This window comes from Giraffa tippelskirchi, chromosome 2 (genome assembly GCF_054371585.1).
Source record: "Giraffa tippelskirchi isolate mGirTip1 chromosome 2, T2T-mGirTip1v1.2.pri, whole genome shotgun sequence".
In the NCBI taxonomy this organism is placed as follows: domain Eukaryota; kingdom Metazoa; phylum Chordata; class Mammalia; order Artiodactyla; family Giraffidae; genus Giraffa; species Giraffa tippelskirchi.
The window spans coordinates 237255642-237274879 of NC_137276.1; the positions used below are offsets into that span (position 1 = coordinate 237255642).

Consider the following 19238-nt stretch of genomic DNA (forward strand, 5'->3'; position numbering starts at 1 on the left):
GGGTCTGAAAGAGTCAGACACGACTGAGGACTTCACTTTCACCTTCAATCCCTTTTTCGTGAATCTTCATGTGTGTTTGAAGTAAAGAGTCTGTTTTAGTTAATTTGGTATTAAAAGGAAATATTCTTCGAATTAAATGCAATTGTAAGCAAACTCTAGGTTGCACTGGAGGAGAATCAGAGGGAAACAGAATGATATATTTGGGAAATCAGGAGAGACAAATCTGCTAGGTTACATTTAATCTACCTTTCAATAGGTCCAATAACATGTTAAAGAAATAACTATGTCTTTCAGACCAAAAATACTCTCCTGTGGTTTTTTTGTTCAATCACTAAGTTGTGTCCAGCTCTTTGCAACTCCATGGATTGCAGCACGCCAGGTTTCCCTGTCCTTCACTGTCTCCGTGAGTTTGCTCAAACTCATGTCCTTTGAGTTGGTGATGCTATCTAACCATCTCATCCTTTGTCAGCCTCTTCGCCTTTTGCCTTCAATCTTTCCCAGCATCAGTCTTTTCTAATGAGACAGCTTTTCGCATCAGGTGGCCAAAGTATTGGAACTTCAGCTTTAGCATCAGTCCTTCCAATGAATGTTCAGGATTGATTTCTTTTAGGATTGACTGGTTTGATCTCCTTGCAGTCCAAAGGGCTCTCAAGAGTCTTCTGCAGCATCACAGTTCAAAAGCATCAATTCTTGGACGTTCAGCCTTCTTTATGGTCCAACTCTGACATCCATACATGACTACTGGAAAAACCATAGCTTTGACTAGATGGATCTTTGTAGGCAAAGTGATGTCTGTGCTTTGTAATATGCTGTCTAGGTTTGTCATAGCTTTTCTTCCAAGGAGCAACTGTCTTTTAATTTCATGCCTGCAGTCAGTGTCTGTAGAGACTCTGGAGCCCAAGAAAATAAAACCTGTCACTGCGTCCAGGTTTTCCCCATCCATTTGTCATGAAGTGAAGGGACCAGATGCCATGATGTTAGTTTTTTGAATGCTGAGTTTTAAGCTAGCTTTTTCACTCTCCTCTTTCACCTTCATCAAGAGGCTCTTTAAATCCTCTTAACCTTCTCCCATTAGCTTGGTAAGCATCTGCATATCTGAGGTTATTGATATTTTTCCTGGCAATCTTGATTCCAGCTTGTCCTTCATCCAGTCCAGCATTTCACATGATACATTCTGCATATAAGTTAAATAAGCAGAGTGACAATATACAGCCTTGATTTACTCCTTTCCCAATTTTGAACCAGTCAGCTGTTCCATGTAAGGTTCTAACTGTTGCTTCTTGACCCACATACTGGTTTCTTAGGAGATAGGTTAGGTGGTCTTGTATTCCCATCTCTTAAACATTTTCCACAATTTGTTGTGATTTACACAGTCAAAAGCTTTAACACAGTCACTGAAGCATAAGTAGATGTTTTTCTTATATTCCCTTGTCTTCTTCATGATCCAGTGGATGTTCACAATTTGATTTCTGGTTCCTCTGCCTGTTTTAAACCCAGCCTGAACATCTGGAAATTCTTGGTTCATGTACTGCTGAAGCCTAGCTTGAAGGATTTTGAGCATTACTTTGCTAGCATGTGAAATGAATACAGTTGTTCAATAGTTTGAACATTCTTTGACATTGCCTTTCTTTGGGATTGGATGAAAACTGACTTTTCCAGCCCCATGGCCACTGCTGAGTTTTCCAAATTTGCTGACATATTGAGTACAGCACTTGAACAGCATCATCTTTTAGGATTTGAAAGAGCTCAGCTGGAATTTCACCACCTCCACTAGCTTTGTTGGTAGTAATGCTTCCTAAGACTTACTTCACTTCACACTCCAGGATGTCTGGCTGTAGGTGACTGACCACACCATCATGGGTATGCCAGTTATTAAGACCTTTTTTGCATAGTTGTTGCTGTTATTGTTCAGTCATTCAGTCGTATCCAACTCTTTGTGACTGCATGAACTGCAGCTTGCCAGGCTTCCCTCCTTCACCATCTCCCAGAGCTGACTCAAACCCATGTTTTTCAAGTTGGTGATGCCATCCAACCATCTCATCCTCTGTCGTCCCCTTCTCCTCCTGCCCTCAATCTTTTCAAGCATCAGGGTCTTTTCCAATGAGTCAGCTCTTCGCATCAGGTGGCCAAAGTATTGGAGTTTCGGCTTCAGCATCAGACCTTCCAATGAACACCCAGGACTGATCTCCTTTAGGAGGGACTAGTTGGATCTCCTTGCAGTCCAAGGGACTCTCAAGAGTCTTCTCCAGCACCACAGTTCACAGAACTTTTCGCATAGCTCCTCTGTGTGTTCTTACCTCCTTTACTTAATCTCTTCTGCCTCTTTTAGGTCCTTTCTCTTTCTGTCCTTTATCATGCTCATCTTTGCATGAAATGCCCTTGATATCACTAATTTTCTTGGAGAGATCTCTAGTCTTTCACATTCTATTGTTTTCCTCTTTTTCTTTCATTGTTCTCTTAAGAACAGATATGCACAGAGATATATATATATATACACACACACCATATCTTCTTATCTCTCCTTGCTGTTACCTGTAACTCGGCATCCAGGTGGGTGTGTCTCTCCCTTTGTCTTTTCCTTTACACTTCTCTTCTTTCCTCAGCTATGTGTAAGGCCTCTTCCTATAGCCACTTTGCCTTCTTGCATTTCTTTTTCTTTGGGATGATTTTGGTCACTGCCTCCTGTACGATGTTGCAAACTTCCATTCATAGTTCTTCTGGCACTCTCTACCAGACCTAATCCCTTGAATCTATTCATCACCTCCGCTGTATAAGCATAAGGGATTTGATTTAGGTCATACCTGGGTGGCCTAGTGGTTTTCCCTACTTTCTTCAATTAAAGCTTGAATTTTGCAATAAGGAGCTGATGATCTGAGCCACAGTCAGCTCCAAGTCTTGTTTTTGCTGACTGTATAGAGTTTCTTCATCTTTGGCTGCAAATAATATAATCAGTCTGATTTTGGTATTGACTATCTGGTGGCATCCATGTATAGAGTCATTCATGTGGTCTTACTTTGCCTTTAAATAAATTAAGAAAAATTTTACAAAGGTATGACATTTAAACCACAGTTAGCTACCTATTTGTTTATTTAAGAGAATAAAATAGCTTCCTCCTCCCCTTTTATTTGCAAAATCAGGAAAAAAGCTCTACCTTCCCAAGCAGCTCACCTATAGCTCATATTTGATTTGAAGGAAGATAGGTTGGGTGGGCCAGGAATCATGAATGTGAAAATGTAGGAATAATAGATATGCAAATGCAGAGATATTTGCATCATTGCTACTTCTTTTCTGTAGGCCCTGTTGGGAGCAAGTCAGCCTCTCCTCACTAGCTGCTGCTGCTCCTCTGCTAAGTCGCGTCAGTCGTGTCCGACTCTGTGCGACCCCATAGACAGCAGCCCACCGGGCTCCGCCATCCCTGAGATTCTCCAGGCGAGAACACTGGAGTGGGTTGCCATTTCCTTCTCCAGTGCATGAATGGGAAAAGTGAAACTGAAGCTGCTCAGTCGTGTCCGACTCTTAGCGACCTCATGGACTGTAGCCTACCAGGCTCCTCCGTCCATGGGATTTTCCAGGCAAGAGTACTCTCCTCACTAGGGTGGTGGCTAAAAGTCAGCATCCTGGGCTAGAAAATTACAAAGTGGCCAGAGAGTCCTTAATGATTCCCAAATGCTGAATTCATGTACACACAGTTTTCTTTATTAAGTGAAGGTGCCTAATGATTTCATCTTATATTTTGGAGAAAGGGCTTTGTTTAGCATTATTTGACTTTCTTTCTTTTTTTAGCTTAATTGATTTCCTAATGGAAAATAAAAACTTGTGTGTCTGCTTTACTAAACGGATCACATCAGATTGAAAACTGTGGGCATGAGATTGATTGTTTAGGGCAATTCTGAATTTAGTTTTGTTTTTCATTTATTTGGCTGCGTTGGGTTCACTTGCGGCATGTGGCATCTTCGTTCTGCATGAAGGCTCTCAGTTGTGGCATATGAGATTTACTTCCCTGACCAGGGACTGAACTCAGGGCCCGCTGCATTGGGAGCACAGTGTCTCAGCCGCTGGACCAGCAGGGAAGTCTCTGATTTTAGTTTTAAAGTAAAGATGCTGGCTATAAGTGATTCCTGCTAAGCAATGAAACAGTAGATTTAGCGAAAATCAGTTACTCTCATTTGATGTGCTTTAATAAAGACTGATAGTTTTCCAGTTTATTTCACTTATTTAACAAATATTTGTTGAACACCTATTTTGTACCAAATGCTATTCCAGAGGTTGGGACTACATTAATGAAAAAAAACAACCAACCTCCCTCACATCCCTTGGACTGTACATTCCAATGTCAGAGCAAGATAATACTCCTAATTTTCAAGAAAGTAAGCAGGTTATGTGAAAGACCATTTTGTCTAAAAGATTACTTCTGTACCACAAGAACCACAGGAAACTGGGGAGCATTTTAATGTTGTTTCAAATGTATTTGTAGAGACTCAATTGTGGATAAAATACCACACACATTTTTTACTATCGCCTTTGAGATTTTCCAGTTTCTCTTTCCCTCATTCATTTTACTTTTGATGAGTCTGTCCTCCTGTATTGATTCAAAATCACTCGTTTTCAAAATTGAACTTATTTACTAAATTTTGAGAGACAGTACACTTGAAAAGAAACATTAGCACTCATCGCTGAAGTTCACGCAGCTGAAAAATGGAGTTTGCACTGTTTAACAATAGCTAGGATGCGGAAGCAACCTAGATGTCCACTGACAGATGAACGGATGAAGATGTGGTACATGCACACCGTTGAATATTACTCAGCCATAAAAAGGAACACACTTGACTCAGTTCTAAGAAGGTGGATGAACCCAGAGCCTATGATGCAGTGATGTAAGTCAGAAAGATCTAGACAAATACAGTACAAGAGCATATATATATGTGGATTCTAGAAAGGTGGTCCTGATGAACCTGTCTGCAGGGCAGCAGTGGAGACGCAGATGCAGAGAGCAGACTGTGGACACGGAGGGGGAGGGGAGAGTGAGAAGAGTGGGGAGAGTTGCACTGAAACAGATACATCACCGTATGCAAACGAGGTAGCCAGTGGAAATCTGCCGTATGACGCAGGGAGCTCAAACCCGGTGCTCTGTGACAACCTGGGGGGATGGGATGGGGTGGGAGGTAGGATGGAGGTTCAAGAGGAAGGGGACGTATGTATTCATGTACCTGTGGCTTCTTCATGTTGATATATGGCAGAAACCAACACAGTATTATAAAGCAAATATCCTCCAATTGCAAATAAATAAAACTTTAAAAGAATTATAAAATGGAATTTGCAAAATTTACTGATGATTTTGCTAATACCAGATTATGATAGTTTACCAAATTTGCTTAGAATTTATTTATCTTTATTAGCTTTTATCTTTGCTTATTGGAAAATTTAAAATTTCTTGATCTCAGTTCTTTTACATCATCAGGATAACTGTTTTTTATCAAGTTATTTTTATTTAGCCATTCACATGAATGGTTAAATATATTTTCAGATGTTTTTAAATAGGTATTCCTGCATATGGTAGAAAATTCAAGCATTAGAAAGGGAATATGGGGCTTCTCTGACAGTCTAGCTGTTTAGACTCCACACACCCAATGCACGGTTCCCAAGTTCAGTCCCTGGTTGGGGAATTAACATCCTGCATGTCGTGGCCAAAAAGAAAAAGGAAAGGTGGGGAGAGAATATGATGAAAATCACCCTCCTCTCCAATCTTTTGTCCTCAGCCACTCAGCTATCCTCCTCCAGTCATTTACCGTCACTAGGTTCTTCTAGATTGTGTCAGTGTTATTCTAAAGGAGCTTCTCAAACTCTATAATGTGCATATCAATCTTGTTAAAATGTAGATTCTTATTGAGGGGTTTGCGTTGAGGCGTGAGATTCTCCGTTTCTCAGAAGCTCTCATTGGAGGCTGCCAGCTTCAGTGGCGGCACGTTTGTTTCTCTCTGTCTCTGTGTTTCTTTGTTTATTGGCCTTAAGAGAGCAAGATGTCTCACACACATGCAGAACTTTCTGCTTCCTACCAGGACTTCAGCCCTAGGGTTCCAGCTTTGCGCTTTGCATTGTTACAGAGTAGTTCTTTCCTAATCTTTGTCTGAAGCGATCATTTATACAGTATTTTAAAAATCCAATTGCAAATAAAGGATGGAAGGTAGCAATATAACCATTTGAAGCATGCTACTAGGTAATGTGTAAATGGTAATGACTATGAAAATCCCTGTTTGCAAATTTTTCATCTATTTTTTTAAAATAAGGTTAGAAAAAGTTCTCAGTTCCAAGCAACCTTCTACGTTTTGGCAGAGGACTCCCTGAGAACTTTAGCTTGCAGCCAGCACCATGCATCTAATGAGGATGTCATCAGACTTGGAAATGATACAATTAAGCTCCCTGAAAGCAGTATAAAGTGCGAAGATCATTTAAATATTTTAAAGTCGTAGACCTTCATATTCTCTGTGCCTGGGTAGTCTCTAGCGACAATCCTGATCAATATCACAAGGGATAAAGATGTTGTTTTGGTTGGGCCTGTATGTAAATGCAATTCGGAAAGCTTGGGGGGAACTCATAACAGAAAATTAAAATTTCATGCTTGTTTCTTCCCCTCTGCAAGAAAATGAAGGCTTATAGGATTCAAATTTGCCTGTCTGTGTTGTCTGCACAGTATGTTCATATGATACTTGCTAACGTAACACAGGATCTGGTTTTAAAAGACAACCGATATCAGAGGTACTTTTCAGAAATAAAGATTTGAACCACCAAAGTCTCAATCTCTGTGTTTTTGGCAGGAATAGCCACGGGGGACAAATTGCTCTTTGATCAGACAGTATCTCTCAGTGTCTCCTTTGGGGCGACTGGCTCCAGGGTCTGCATGTGGAGAGTTCTTAGACTTGGTGCTGAGCTGCTTGTCTGGAAGGACCTGAGGCTGTGAGGGGAGAAGGACTTGGATTCTCTTGAGCATGTACCGTTCTCCCTCCAGGTGTGATTCACAGGCCTAGGCCGTGTAGAGGTGCACTGAATGATACACAGAGTTAGAGACAAAAAGCAGCGTCTCCTCCTGAAGTTTCAACTGAATTAAAGATTTGGCAGGTCAAATTATTCAATGTTTTATTATGTTAAAACAAAAACACTCAAGCATAAATACACAACACAGTAGAATGCAAAATTCTGATGGATTTTAAGTTAAACATGAGATTTCGATAGACAAAGGTCCGTCTAGTCGAGGCTGTGGTTTTTCCAGTGGTCATGTATGGATGTGAGAGTTGGATGGTGAAGAAAGCTGAGCGCGGAAGAATTGATGCTTTTGCACTGTGGTGTTGGAGAAGACTCTTGAGAGTCCCTTGGACTGCAAGGAGATCCAACCAGTCCATCCTAAAGGAGATCAGTCCTGGGTGTTCATTGGAAGGACTGATGTTGAAGCTGAAACTCCAATACTTTGCCACCTTATGCAAAGAGCTGACTCATTGGAAAAGACCCTGATGCTGGGAAAGATTGGGGGCAGGAGGAGAAGGGGACGACAGAGGATGAGATGGTTGGATGGCATCACCGACTCGATGGACATGGGTTTGGGTAGACTCTGGGGGTTGGTGATGGACAAGGAGGCCTGGTGGGCTGCAGTCCACGGGGTCACAAAGAGTCAGACAAGACTGAGCAACTGAACTGAACTGAGATTTCAAAACAATATTGAGATTAGATCAGTGACTCCAGGCCCCTAGGAATATATATACTTAGTAGCTTTGGGCAGTAGAAGGCTATCTCAATGGGGAAGTTTTAGAAGTACTGTGATGTAAACGAAGCGATCAGAAACCAGATCATTTGAATAGCGATGACACTTCTTTGTCTCCTAAAGGTCTCTGGAGTGAGCCTGCGCAGAATACTTTGGAGCCAAGAAAGTTGTTGCCATGTTTTTGAAATGCTGGCTTTCGGAAGGAGATGAGGAAGTGACATAAAGGTTGCTGAGAGATCCAGACTGGTTTAGGAGATGTCACCAATGAACTTTTAATAAATGATCTCTGTAGAGAAAAATCTGTGACTCTGAGCTTTTTATAGACTGAAGAGGCAAAAATGTTTTTCTAGAATTAACCCACTTCTACTGGAAGTAGAGAATAAGTCACTTCTTCATAGAAAGTATTCTTGGTAGTAAATGTCACAGAGACTGGGTTTCAGTCCCTCTCTCAAACCTTGGATTGGACACCAAAGTTATCCAGGTATCATTGTTCTCATCTAGGAAATGGGCCAAGTATGAGGATGAGAGGAGTTAGTAGGGGATTAGTGTTTGCCTTCTTCTCTTTCATTTCCTTCTATATTTTTCCTTTCCAAGCCCCATCCCCTGTGGACCTGGGAGTCCACAATGAATAACACGTCTCCATTTGAATGGGAAAGTGGTGCCCTACGCTAGGGACTCAGGGAAATGACCTGGGTCTCCACCTGCCCTGAGATTCCCTCTGATGACACATGAAAGCTTTTGGCTAAGGAGGCATTTAGGGAAATAATCTAAAATGTAAACACATTTAGATCCTACTGTTTACTGGCGCTTTACTGAGTTTACACCAAAGGATGACCTAGAAATAAGCAGAGGGAAGCTGTGTGACATTTAGATGCATATCACATATGCATAATTGATTCTTCAAAAGGTTAAATACCCTTGGCATATGTATGGTTAGTGATATACCTGTGATAGGTTCATAATCATTATGGCAGTGGTTTTGTTTTACGTAATTCTAAAGTAAATGTCACACTTCTTCTTTGGAGATTCCAGGACTGGTGTTCAGAAGAGCATCTGTTTCTCGGCAGATAACTGGGTAGAGGAGCGGCTTTGTCCCAAACAGAAGGACTGTTCGTGTTGCTAGTACACTCGGCTGTATGAGGCGCTGACTGCCACTGAATTCTCTTTGGAATTGAAATGCAATTACATATTGAGGACAAGCGCTAAATATAAACAGAAAAGCCCAAATACCTGACTTTTTTTTTTTTGGCTTTGTATTTGAGGGGTATTTGCAAGGAGAATTAACTACCCTGAACGCACCATAATCCTTAATTGAAATGCACAGATCAGGCAATCGGTTGAATCCTCTAGTGGCTTTATTCAGAAGCGTATTGTAGCTCTGAAACACAGATCTTTTCTTGTGTTCATAAGCAATTGTAAAGATGCTAAGGAGATTAATAAAAAAAGTAAGTCACTAAAATTCTATAGAATGAAATACCATAATACATGCCCTAAGAATATAGTATGAAATACCATAATACATGTCATAAGAACTGGAAAAAACAGGCAATATGTTGCATGAAGCAAAAATTATGTAACTGGGAATGATTATTACAAAAGTTCAAGTTGTAGTTTTCTTTTTCCGGAAGGATGGAAATACAGTTTGATTGGTGCTCACAGGGGTTTTCACTAGATGAATGATCCATGGGTGTTTAGTGTTGTTTTTAAATACTGTTATAAATCTTTTTTTAGATGTGTTATATTTCCTAACTTTTAAAAATGGAAAAGGCAAAACAACAAAACACAGTGACAGGAAAGCACAAATTAAGTAAAAAAAAAAACGAACAATGTAATACAATAATCATAATAAAAGTTGGTGGATCTCAGGTTGGTGGATGTATCTGGTTATTGTACTTTTAAAAAATTTAAATACATGCTCTGTGAAAGACACAACTATAAAATACAAGTCGCTACAAGGATCAAAAGTAGAAAGACGAGAAAAGGTATACCTGATAAATACCAACGAAAGAAAGCTGTTGTGGCTATTTAAATCATGAGAGGGGCTTCCCAGATGGCTCAGTGGAAAGAATCCGCCTGCCAAGCAGGTGACGCTGGTTTGATCCGAGGAGCCTGGTGGGCTACAGTCCACAGGGTCGCAAAGAGTTGGACACGACTAAGCGAGTAAACAGCAACAGCAACAGAAATCATGGGAGCTGGTTGTTAGGACAGGGTGGAACGTTGGTGCTCTCGGTCTCCAGTTCGTTTCCGCCGTTCCTCCTTTGAGCTGCTCATCCAGGCATCCGCTCTAACCTCCCAGGACTTCTGGGAATTTCCCCACCTGTTCTTGTCTTATTCGTAGCTGATCATTTTTAAAGCCCAGCCTCTGCAATTTCTCAACCCTCAGAGCACTTACCCGTGTGCCACTGCTTTGGTGCTTACCATACTCTCTGCTTTAATGGTCCTGATATTCATGCATTTCTTTAGTTCAGCTGTAACATCCTGAAGCTCGAGACTATAACTTAGTCATCTTTTAACCTCCTCTGTCAGCTCACCCTAGGACATGCCATATGGTAGAACCTTGTCACCTGATGTATAGTAGAAAGTCAATACTTTCTTATAGTAGAAAGTCAACATGTCACTGGTCCACTGAAAAATTACTTCTGAAAAGCACATTAAAAGCTCTTTCAGGACGTTTGAGTACTTTGCCAATGGAATGAATTTACATTTTCTAAGCAAGTTCTCAGCCAAAGTTTTAGACTGGAGGGAGGAAGAGATGCTAATGGAGAGAGTTACCAAGAACTGTGCATTGTTGGTGAGACCAAGACCATAGTCTCAGCAGGAGGGCGCCCCCCAGGACCTAGCTGGGAACTCCCGTGGGCTCAGGGCTGATCTCCAAGGGCAGGGACGGCATCTGTTAATACAATATCTCTGCACTTCAAACAAAGTCCCGCACATAGTACACCATCAACAGATGCTCTGCAAAGTGTGAGAGAATTAAATAGTAGTCTTGGATAATTTAATTCACTGCTCTGGGCTCAAAGCATGTACCACTGAAGGGTTCCCAGTGTGATGTCAAGCTCTGGCTTCTCTGCATAGGGAGAGGGTGGCTGCCTGGCCCAGGCAGGATGAGGGTGTTAGCACTTGGATTTGCACTCTGGGCTGAGAGCCGATTGGAGGACAGCTGAGGAGCATGGGTTCAGTTCTGCCGGCTATTGGGGGTCTATGGAAACAAGCAACAGGTGTTTTAAAAAGATGGGAAATCCCGTGGAATAGATTTTCAGTGCTTGTCCTGCTGGCCACCCAGAAGTAGCTGGAATTCCTCTTTTCTCATGGCATACAACATATGATATCTGCTGCAAACCTCTTTTAAACATCCTAGTTTTTGAATAAGCAATACGTAAAACATATGGTATAAAATTCAAAGGAATATGGCAAAAATAAATGTTATCACCTTTGCCCATAGTTCCCGGTTCGATTCCTGGGTGGGGAAGATCTGCTGGAGAAGGGGTAGGCTACCCACTCCAGTAATTCTTGGGCTTCCCTGGTGGCTCAGCTGGTAAAGAATCCACCTGCTATGTGGGAGACCTGGGTTCGATCCCTGGGTTGGGAAGATCCCCTGGAGAAGGGAAAGGCTACCCACTCCGGTATTCCGGCCTGGAGAATTCCATGGACTGTACAGTCCATGGGGCTGCAAAGAGTCAGACATGACTGAGAGACTCTCACTTTCACCTTCACTCTCCCTAAAGACACCTACAGTTACCGTTTATCCCACTTAGTGTTAGGTAAACACAAATGCTTCCTCTTTGGGGATACAGGTAAACGTTTATGGGCTTCCTAGGTGGCTCAGTGGTAAAGAATCCACCAGCCAATGCAGGGAACCCTGGAGACATAGGTTTGATCGCTGGGTTGGGAAGATCCCCTGGAGGAGGAAATGGCAACCTACTCCAGTATCCTTGCCTGGGAAGTTCCATGGACAGAGGAGCCTGGTGGGCTATAGTCCATGGGGCCACAAAGAGTCAGACACAACTAATAACACACACATGCATACATATACATGATTATATGGGCTTATATATTTTCTGTCATATAACAGAATTAAACATATAACATATTATACTAAATTATGATTTTTTTCATATAACAACTTATGCTGTAGTTCTTTCCATTTTTCTCATCTTTAAAATCCCAGCCTGTAATATTGTCTGAGACACTGACAGTGTTCAACTGTAGTTTCATGAACCAATGAATGAGTGGTTTCATAATAGTCTCTAATTCATTCTGAACCTGAAATTCACCCACCAACACATTTTATACATGCCTTGTCTTGAACATCATCTCCAATATGCATCTTTTTGTCTGTAAACATCCCTCTGATTTAATCTCAAAAAGTTTGAACCTTCCCTGAATATTGCCTTTTAGGCTCTCCTTCAGCAGTTATCTCTAAGTACTTAACAATTCTGTTCTGTTTGTTTTATTGCTTTACTAATCTTACTTGTTAATATATTAGCTATAAGATGTGAATATGCTGTTTTTAAATTAATTTTTGTTGGAGTATAATTGTTTACAGTGTTGTGTTGTTTCTGCTGTTCAGTGAAATCAGTCAGTTGTAGGTAAACATCCATCCTCCGGTTTTGGATTTCCTTCCCATTGAGGTCACCACAGAGCACTGAGTAGGGGTCCCTGTGCTGTGCAGGAGGTTCCCATTAGCTACGTATTTTATCCACATGTGTGTATGTATAGAGTGAACGATCCTCTGAACAATGATTTTCATTGACTACTTATTTGTGCGAGACATTATACTAACATTTCTCACGAATCCCTAGAACATACCTGTAAAGTGAGCAACAGTATCAGTCTCACAGCCCACCAGTCGGTGCCCCCCCCCGCCCGGTTTCTCCATGCCTCAGCCTGCAGTCAGGAGCAGACCGTTTCCTTACACAGGATGACTTCCAGCATCGTGGTGCCCACTGACCTCTGGAGGTTGTGCTAAGCCGGAGCGAGCAGGCCAGTGTGCTAACGTATTGACACCCCAAATAACCCTAACCGATGTGGCATAGACACTGGTGGCTAAGCGCCCTGGCTTTCTCTCCTCTCTGGGAGAATCCTGAGCTTGTCCTACCCAGTTACTCCGTGGGTCCCCTTGTGACTGGGCCTCAGTTGCTCGCAGCTGTAAACCTCTTCCTGTCTCACCCGGTGTTGCCTCTCTTATTTCCTTACTGCCCTGCCCACTTCCTTACTCCCTGGAATCGCCAACCAAGTAAAATAGGGACACTCATCCTTGTCTCAGAGTCTGCTTTTAGGGAAATCAAACCTAAGGAAAATGAGATTTAGAATGTGAATAATATCTTTATCAACTGGCAGGTCCAAGCTGTCAACCAGAATCCATGCTCAGAAACACCAACCCTTACTGCTACCTAGATGGTAAATGCCGCAAAGCAGGCTAAGGAATACTCTGTCCTCTCCAGGCTGTGTTTCAAGACGCAAGCCGAGGTTGACACTGAACACGTACTTCTGCAGGTCAATGCTGTTTTATGTTTTGGGGTGTCTCCTTTCTACCCCAGCACATCAGGATATACACTTTAGGTACTGGTAGCTGAATATATACACTCATCGTTTGTGACTGTGAAGTTCTCACGCTTGTTTGTCTGCTGACTGTCTTCTCCTTGGTGGTCTGCAGATAGCAACTTCATCCTCGCCAACGCCCAGGTGGCTAAGGGTTTCCCCATCGTCTACTGCTCTGATGGCTTCTGTGAGCTCGCTGGGTTTGCCCGGACAGAAGTCATGCAGAAGAGTTGCAGCTGCAAATTCTTATTCGGAGTTGAAACCAATGAGCAACTGATGCTTCAAATAGAAAAGTCCTTGGAGGAAAAAACAGAATTCAAAGGAGAAATTATGTTCTATAAGAAGAATGGTGAGTTGACTTCCTTTGTTGGGGGCTCCTTGGACAGTGGTGAAACGTCACCGTCTTTCAACTGCCATTGGTGTGATTGCTCCATAACTCCCATTAAGGCTTAATGATCTTAGCAGCATAAACTACTTGAAAATTTAGAATTATAGTTATACAAAATCAGCATATTAACTGAGTTAATATATGTTAAAATAGAGTGTATTACTATTATGTTGTGGTCATGCTTAAGATATATATCAGATATGATGATTGTTAATATATTAACAGATGATCTTCAATCCAGAGATAGTTTTCCATCTTAAAGAACATTTAAAGAATAGAGTCACTAGGGACAGAGATTCAGATGTCTGCTAACATAAAAATTAATTTAAAGGACATGAGCGTAGGTATTTTCTCTTGTAGTTTCATGACCACAAAGCCTTCCTCACCGTTCTTAAATTCTGGAGACAAAGTAAGAAATACACGGTGTCTCAGGGTGGGAGTAGATTTGCCTGGATTCAGAACTGCCACTGGGGAAATACTAAATATTTTTATGGGTGTGGCTCTGTGACTCTCTCTTAAATGAAAAAGTATCTAGGGATGGCTATGGCTTCTATTCCTTCTGCGTGGGACTAGATTGCATTATCCTGTGGTAGGGGGAGTGAATCCAGGAGGCGTTATAAAAGCTAAATGAAAACTGAGAGCAAACCATCTCTTTACAGTTTCTAGAATACTCTCTCTGTTGTTAGCAGTTCTCCTTTGAGTACCATAGCCCCCTGAGTTTTATTTAGCTGGGCACACGACCGCCGAGCTAAAGAACATGTTCCCCAGCCTTCTGTGCAGTTAGCTCGGGCACATGGCAGGTTCCGGCCAATGACATGAAAGAAGAATGACTTATGCAGTATCTGAGCAAACTCCCTAAAAAGTGAAATTGTTTGCCCTCTAATTTCTCTTCTCCTTTCCTGTGGTGTTGTGGATTGAATTATGTCTCTTTAAATTTCATGCATCAAGGCCCTAATCCTGTAAAGCAATCATCAATCAATTAAAAAGAAATATAATTAAAAAAAAACCCTAGCCCCTAATGTGGCTGTAGAGATAGGGCCTTTAAAGATATAATTAAGGTTAAATGAGGTCATAAGGATGGGGTCTGAGTCCAACATGACTGGTGTCCTTCTATGAAGAGGAAGAGACGCCAGGAATGTGTGTATGTAGAGGAATCCCAGCCGTAAGGTAGCTGCCTGCAAGCCAAGGAGAGAGGCCTCAGCTTGATTGGGGAAGTCCAGCCTCTGTCTGGAACTATGAGAAAATATAGTTTTGTTGTTTAAGTCACCCCGTTTGTGGTATTTTGTTACGACAACCCCAGTAAGCTCCTAGGTAAGGGTCGGGGTGTTCCGGCAAGGCTGGAGAGCCGGGTTTAATCGTTTGTCAAGGGAGGCGCCATGGACGAATGCAAGCAGCAGCAGGTACGGAGTTTGCGTGCGGTTACGGGCCCGCCTTTCCCGTCCTAGCAAAGACCGATCCAGTTCTATCTGGTTTCAATCACTGTATGCTTAGGTCTTTTTTTTACAACATTTAAATTGTACTCTAATTCAAGGTTTCTCAGCCGTGGCACTGTTAACATTTGGGGCCAGTAATTCTTTGTTGTGGAGTTTGTCCTGGGCATTGTGGACATTTAGCATCATCTCAGGCCTCTTTAATACCTAGTGTCGGGGTCATTTTTAGGAGGAGATATTGGAACCTGGCATGGAACTTCATCCCCTCTTCAAAGTTATTTATCCTTTGGGGCCGTTCCTCGATCGTGTGAATTTTGGGTGCACAGTGGTCATGAAGTATCGGTGAGCACTCCTCCGGGAGGAGTACGACATCCAGCTCTCTGGCCCCAGGAAGAGGGTTCAGACCATTGCGTGCTTCTCAGAGTCAGTAGATAAGGCCCACATTGCAAATATGATAAAGCAGAAGCCTTCTAACTCCATCTAACTACACCACAATCCTTGGAGAGAGGGCCTGAGACCAAAGAAAGTGGAGGCCATCCCTGAGGATGCAGACTGGCAGGGAGTGATAAAACTGCCATCTGGGGAACAAATGGAAAAGGAAAAGCTTCTTCTGAAGTATCTGCTGACCGCAGACTTGTCTTTCTTAAGATAGGTGCCTTGTACTGGTCTCTGCAAATCCATTTGTGTTTCTTCCTTTTTATACCTTCTCACAGTATCCGAATGGGGCACCTCTGAGAAAGGTTAGGCTGACGGGGAGAAGGAGGCAAGGCCAAAGGATGGAGACCTGGAGGCCAGATCAATGGAAACATGAAGCATGGGTGGGAGTGAGCCCCGGAAGGGTTCCTGAGCCTGCTTCTTTATAAAATGCCCACTGCCCTTGGACCACTGTGGATGCAACATTTTAAAGGACCAAGAAAGAATAAAGGTTTTACAAATTAAGTAATAACTAAGAAGGACAGCTAGTTTCACAGATAAACATAATACACAAAATTTTCTTTGGCTAACATAGAGCCATATGTTATATGTTTATGTGCAGGAGTTACCATTTCTCATTACTTGTCCTCCCTCTAAATTTCCTAGGTTCTACCTATATATCAGAACTAGTACCACTAAGATGTCTCTTCATAAAGCTTGTCCCCTTTGGTGCTGCTAATACACAAAAGACATCCACCACGGCTATTCAAATGTATGGGTGTGCTAACACAGGGAAACCATTTTATCAGTTTCCTACTTATACTCTCCTTGTTTTTTTTAATATAAGAGGTACTTATACCTGTGTGGCTCCCTCCTTTTCTTACACACAGCATACTTTGCACACTGTTCCATAACTTGCAGAACAAGATCCTTTACAACTGTGTGCCTTGCAGAGCAACTTACGCTGATTGGCAGTCACTCGTTCTTTTCTGTGGCATTACATCCTGTGGATCCATCATAGGATTATGGAGTATTACATAGGATGACATCATATGCATCCATCCTAGTCAGTGACAGCATTACATCATACGGATCCATCATAGGATTATGGAGTATTACATAGTATGATGTCATATGAATCCTTCCTAGTCAGTTACAGTGTTACATCATACAGATCCATCATAGGATTGTGTAGTATCACATAGTATGACATCATATGAATCCTTCCTAGTCAGTGACAGCATTACATCATACAGATCCATCATAGGATTATGGAGTATTACATAGTATGACGTCATATGCATCCATCCTAGTCGGTTACAGTGTTACATCCTATGGATCCATCATAGGATTATGGAGTATTACATAGTATGACATCATACGCATCCATCCTGCTCTACTACAGGTGTCCATCACGTGGACCCATCACACTCTTACATGCTCAATTCAGTAAATCACCTGCAGGATATTTGTGTTCACTTTAGAATGTGATCTCTCTTCTTTGCTCTTTCTCTCTCTCTCTTTGAAGTACTACTGTTGTTATTTGGAAAGTTTTGTGTTTTTTTTGTAAGTTATCTTTATGTGAGATGTTTATATTATACAGCCCCACTTTTTAAAGTTTTTTCCTCATTTCCTATCATAAGAACTGTTGCATCAGTAGTTAATCAGCTTCGCCCTCCTCTTCTCCGCACTAGCTAATTGAAAGGGAGGTACTATCAGTACCACTTAATGTTAAATCTGTAAGACACTCAGCACTCACGGCCTGCTTATCTTATTGTCTGCACGCTTCCCCCTCTCCTCGCTTCCACAGTTACATTTACATTGTCAGAGCGTTCAGTACAACTGCATGCACTTTCTCCCTCCTGTCTTTCTTCATGCAGTCTTAATGGTACAGTGAAATATGCTTAATGATCACCATATATTCTATCCTAAAGTTTCTCTGATCATGTCTTGGTTGTCAGAAGCTTATTCTCTGAGCTGTCTCAGGACGAGCTCATGAAAACTGTGTCCCTGAACTCTTGCATGTTAATAATAGCATGACAATCAGTTTGCTGAAAATTAAATCTTTGGTTTGTGTTTTATTCACTTTACCATCTCAGTGTTTATTCTCATGGACTGGCAGAGAGTCTTGTTTACTCTAAAAGTGCTGCTAATTAAGTGAGATGGGGTTTTGTCCTGGATGTTCGATTAATTATTTCATTATCTCATTTCATTTCCTGTCATTTCATTTTGTTTCTTCATTTTATTTTATTTTAATCTAATAGTTGTACTAGAATATATCTTGGCATAGGCTAGAGTCAGCATACTTTTCTGTGAAGAATCACAGAGTAAATATTATGCATATTATGGATTTTACAGTCCATACAGCCTGTGTTGCAAGTACCCATCTATCTCATCTTAGTCTGAAAACAACCCTAGAAAATATGTAAAGGAATATGTGTTACTGTCTTCCAATAAAGGTTTTATTTACAAAAACAGGAAGTGGGCTAGATTTAGCCTACATCCAGTTTACTGATACCTGGTATAGAATTTTGAGGATCAGATTCTTTTCTCTTGATGTGTGATACGCCCTTTTACTTGGGAAATTTTTCTGGGATTTTAATTATCATTGATCTGCCTCCTTCCTTCGATTTTCCTCTTTACGATTACTTATTACATGTGTGTTGGACCCTTGCCTGTCCTTTATGCCTATTATTTTCTTTCTCTTTTTAATTTATTTTTTCATTTTTACTTGCAGTATATTTTCTTCCCTTGCTTTTGTGGTGTATCTATTCACACTGTATTTCTTCACTTTAAGTCTTCAGATATTTGTCTTTCATTTATAACTTCTCCTGAGCTCAGTTAGCTCATATTATTTCTATCATTCTTTTGCCTTCTATCTTAGTTAGGGCTTCCATCACAAACCACAGACTGGGTGTCTTAAACAACAGAAATTTGCTTTCTTACAATTCTGGAGGCTAGAAGCTGCAAATGAAGGTGTTGGATGGATTGGTTTCTTCTGAAGCCTCTTTCCTTGGCTTAGAGATGGCCGTTTCCTCCTCTCTTTGTCTGCATGTGGTCTTCCCTTTGGGTGCCTTTGTTCTGATCTCCGCTTCTTATAAGGACACCAGTCAGATCGGAGCCCACCTTATGACTTCAATTTAAGTTAATTATGTCTTTAAAGACCCATCTCCAAATACAGTCATGCTTTGAGATAATGGGGATTGGGGCTTCAACATATGGGTTTTGAAGGCATAGAATTCATCCTCTGGTAATTTTATCTCTGAGCTTTTCTAAATCAAAGTATGCGATCCATGCTGTTGTCTCATGCACAGCATACACTGATTGTTATTTTCCTTAATTACCTTTTACTTTTGAAAATTACTTCTTTAAATTCCCTTTTACTTTTGAAATAGTTAGACTTTGTGTGCTTATGGACTATCTTGGGGTGTCTTGACTTCCTGTGGCAATGAATGAAATGGCATCCCACTCCAGTCTCCTTGCCTGGAGCATTCCATGGGCAGAGGAGCCTGGTGGGCTATGGTCCATGGGGTCACAAAGAGTCAGACATGACTGAGCGACCCTCGCTCACTCTGATTTTCTGCATCTGCATCTGTATTCAAGTACTTTTCTCTTTATCTCTTCTTTCATCCGGTTCTCCTGTCATGTTTGAATAAGATGTGCTCTTCTCAACTTTAAGAATGTTGGAAATAGAGGTGTGCCGGGAAGACACCCC

General features: G+C 41.5%; 1 protein-coding gene across 1 annotated transcript in view; it reads left to right on the forward strand.

The window, feature by feature from the left end:
* Window positions 1-19238, forward strand: part of KCNH8 (potassium voltage-gated channel subfamily H member 8) — a 444159-nt gene that overhangs the window by 148770 nt on the left and 276151 nt on the right. Inside the window, exon 2 of the mRNA XM_081573380.1 lies at window positions 13407-13640. Within this exon, the coding sequence (XP_081429506.1) occupies window positions 13407-13640 (234 nt within the window). The remainder of the gene's footprint in view (window positions 1-13406; window positions 13641-19238) is intronic.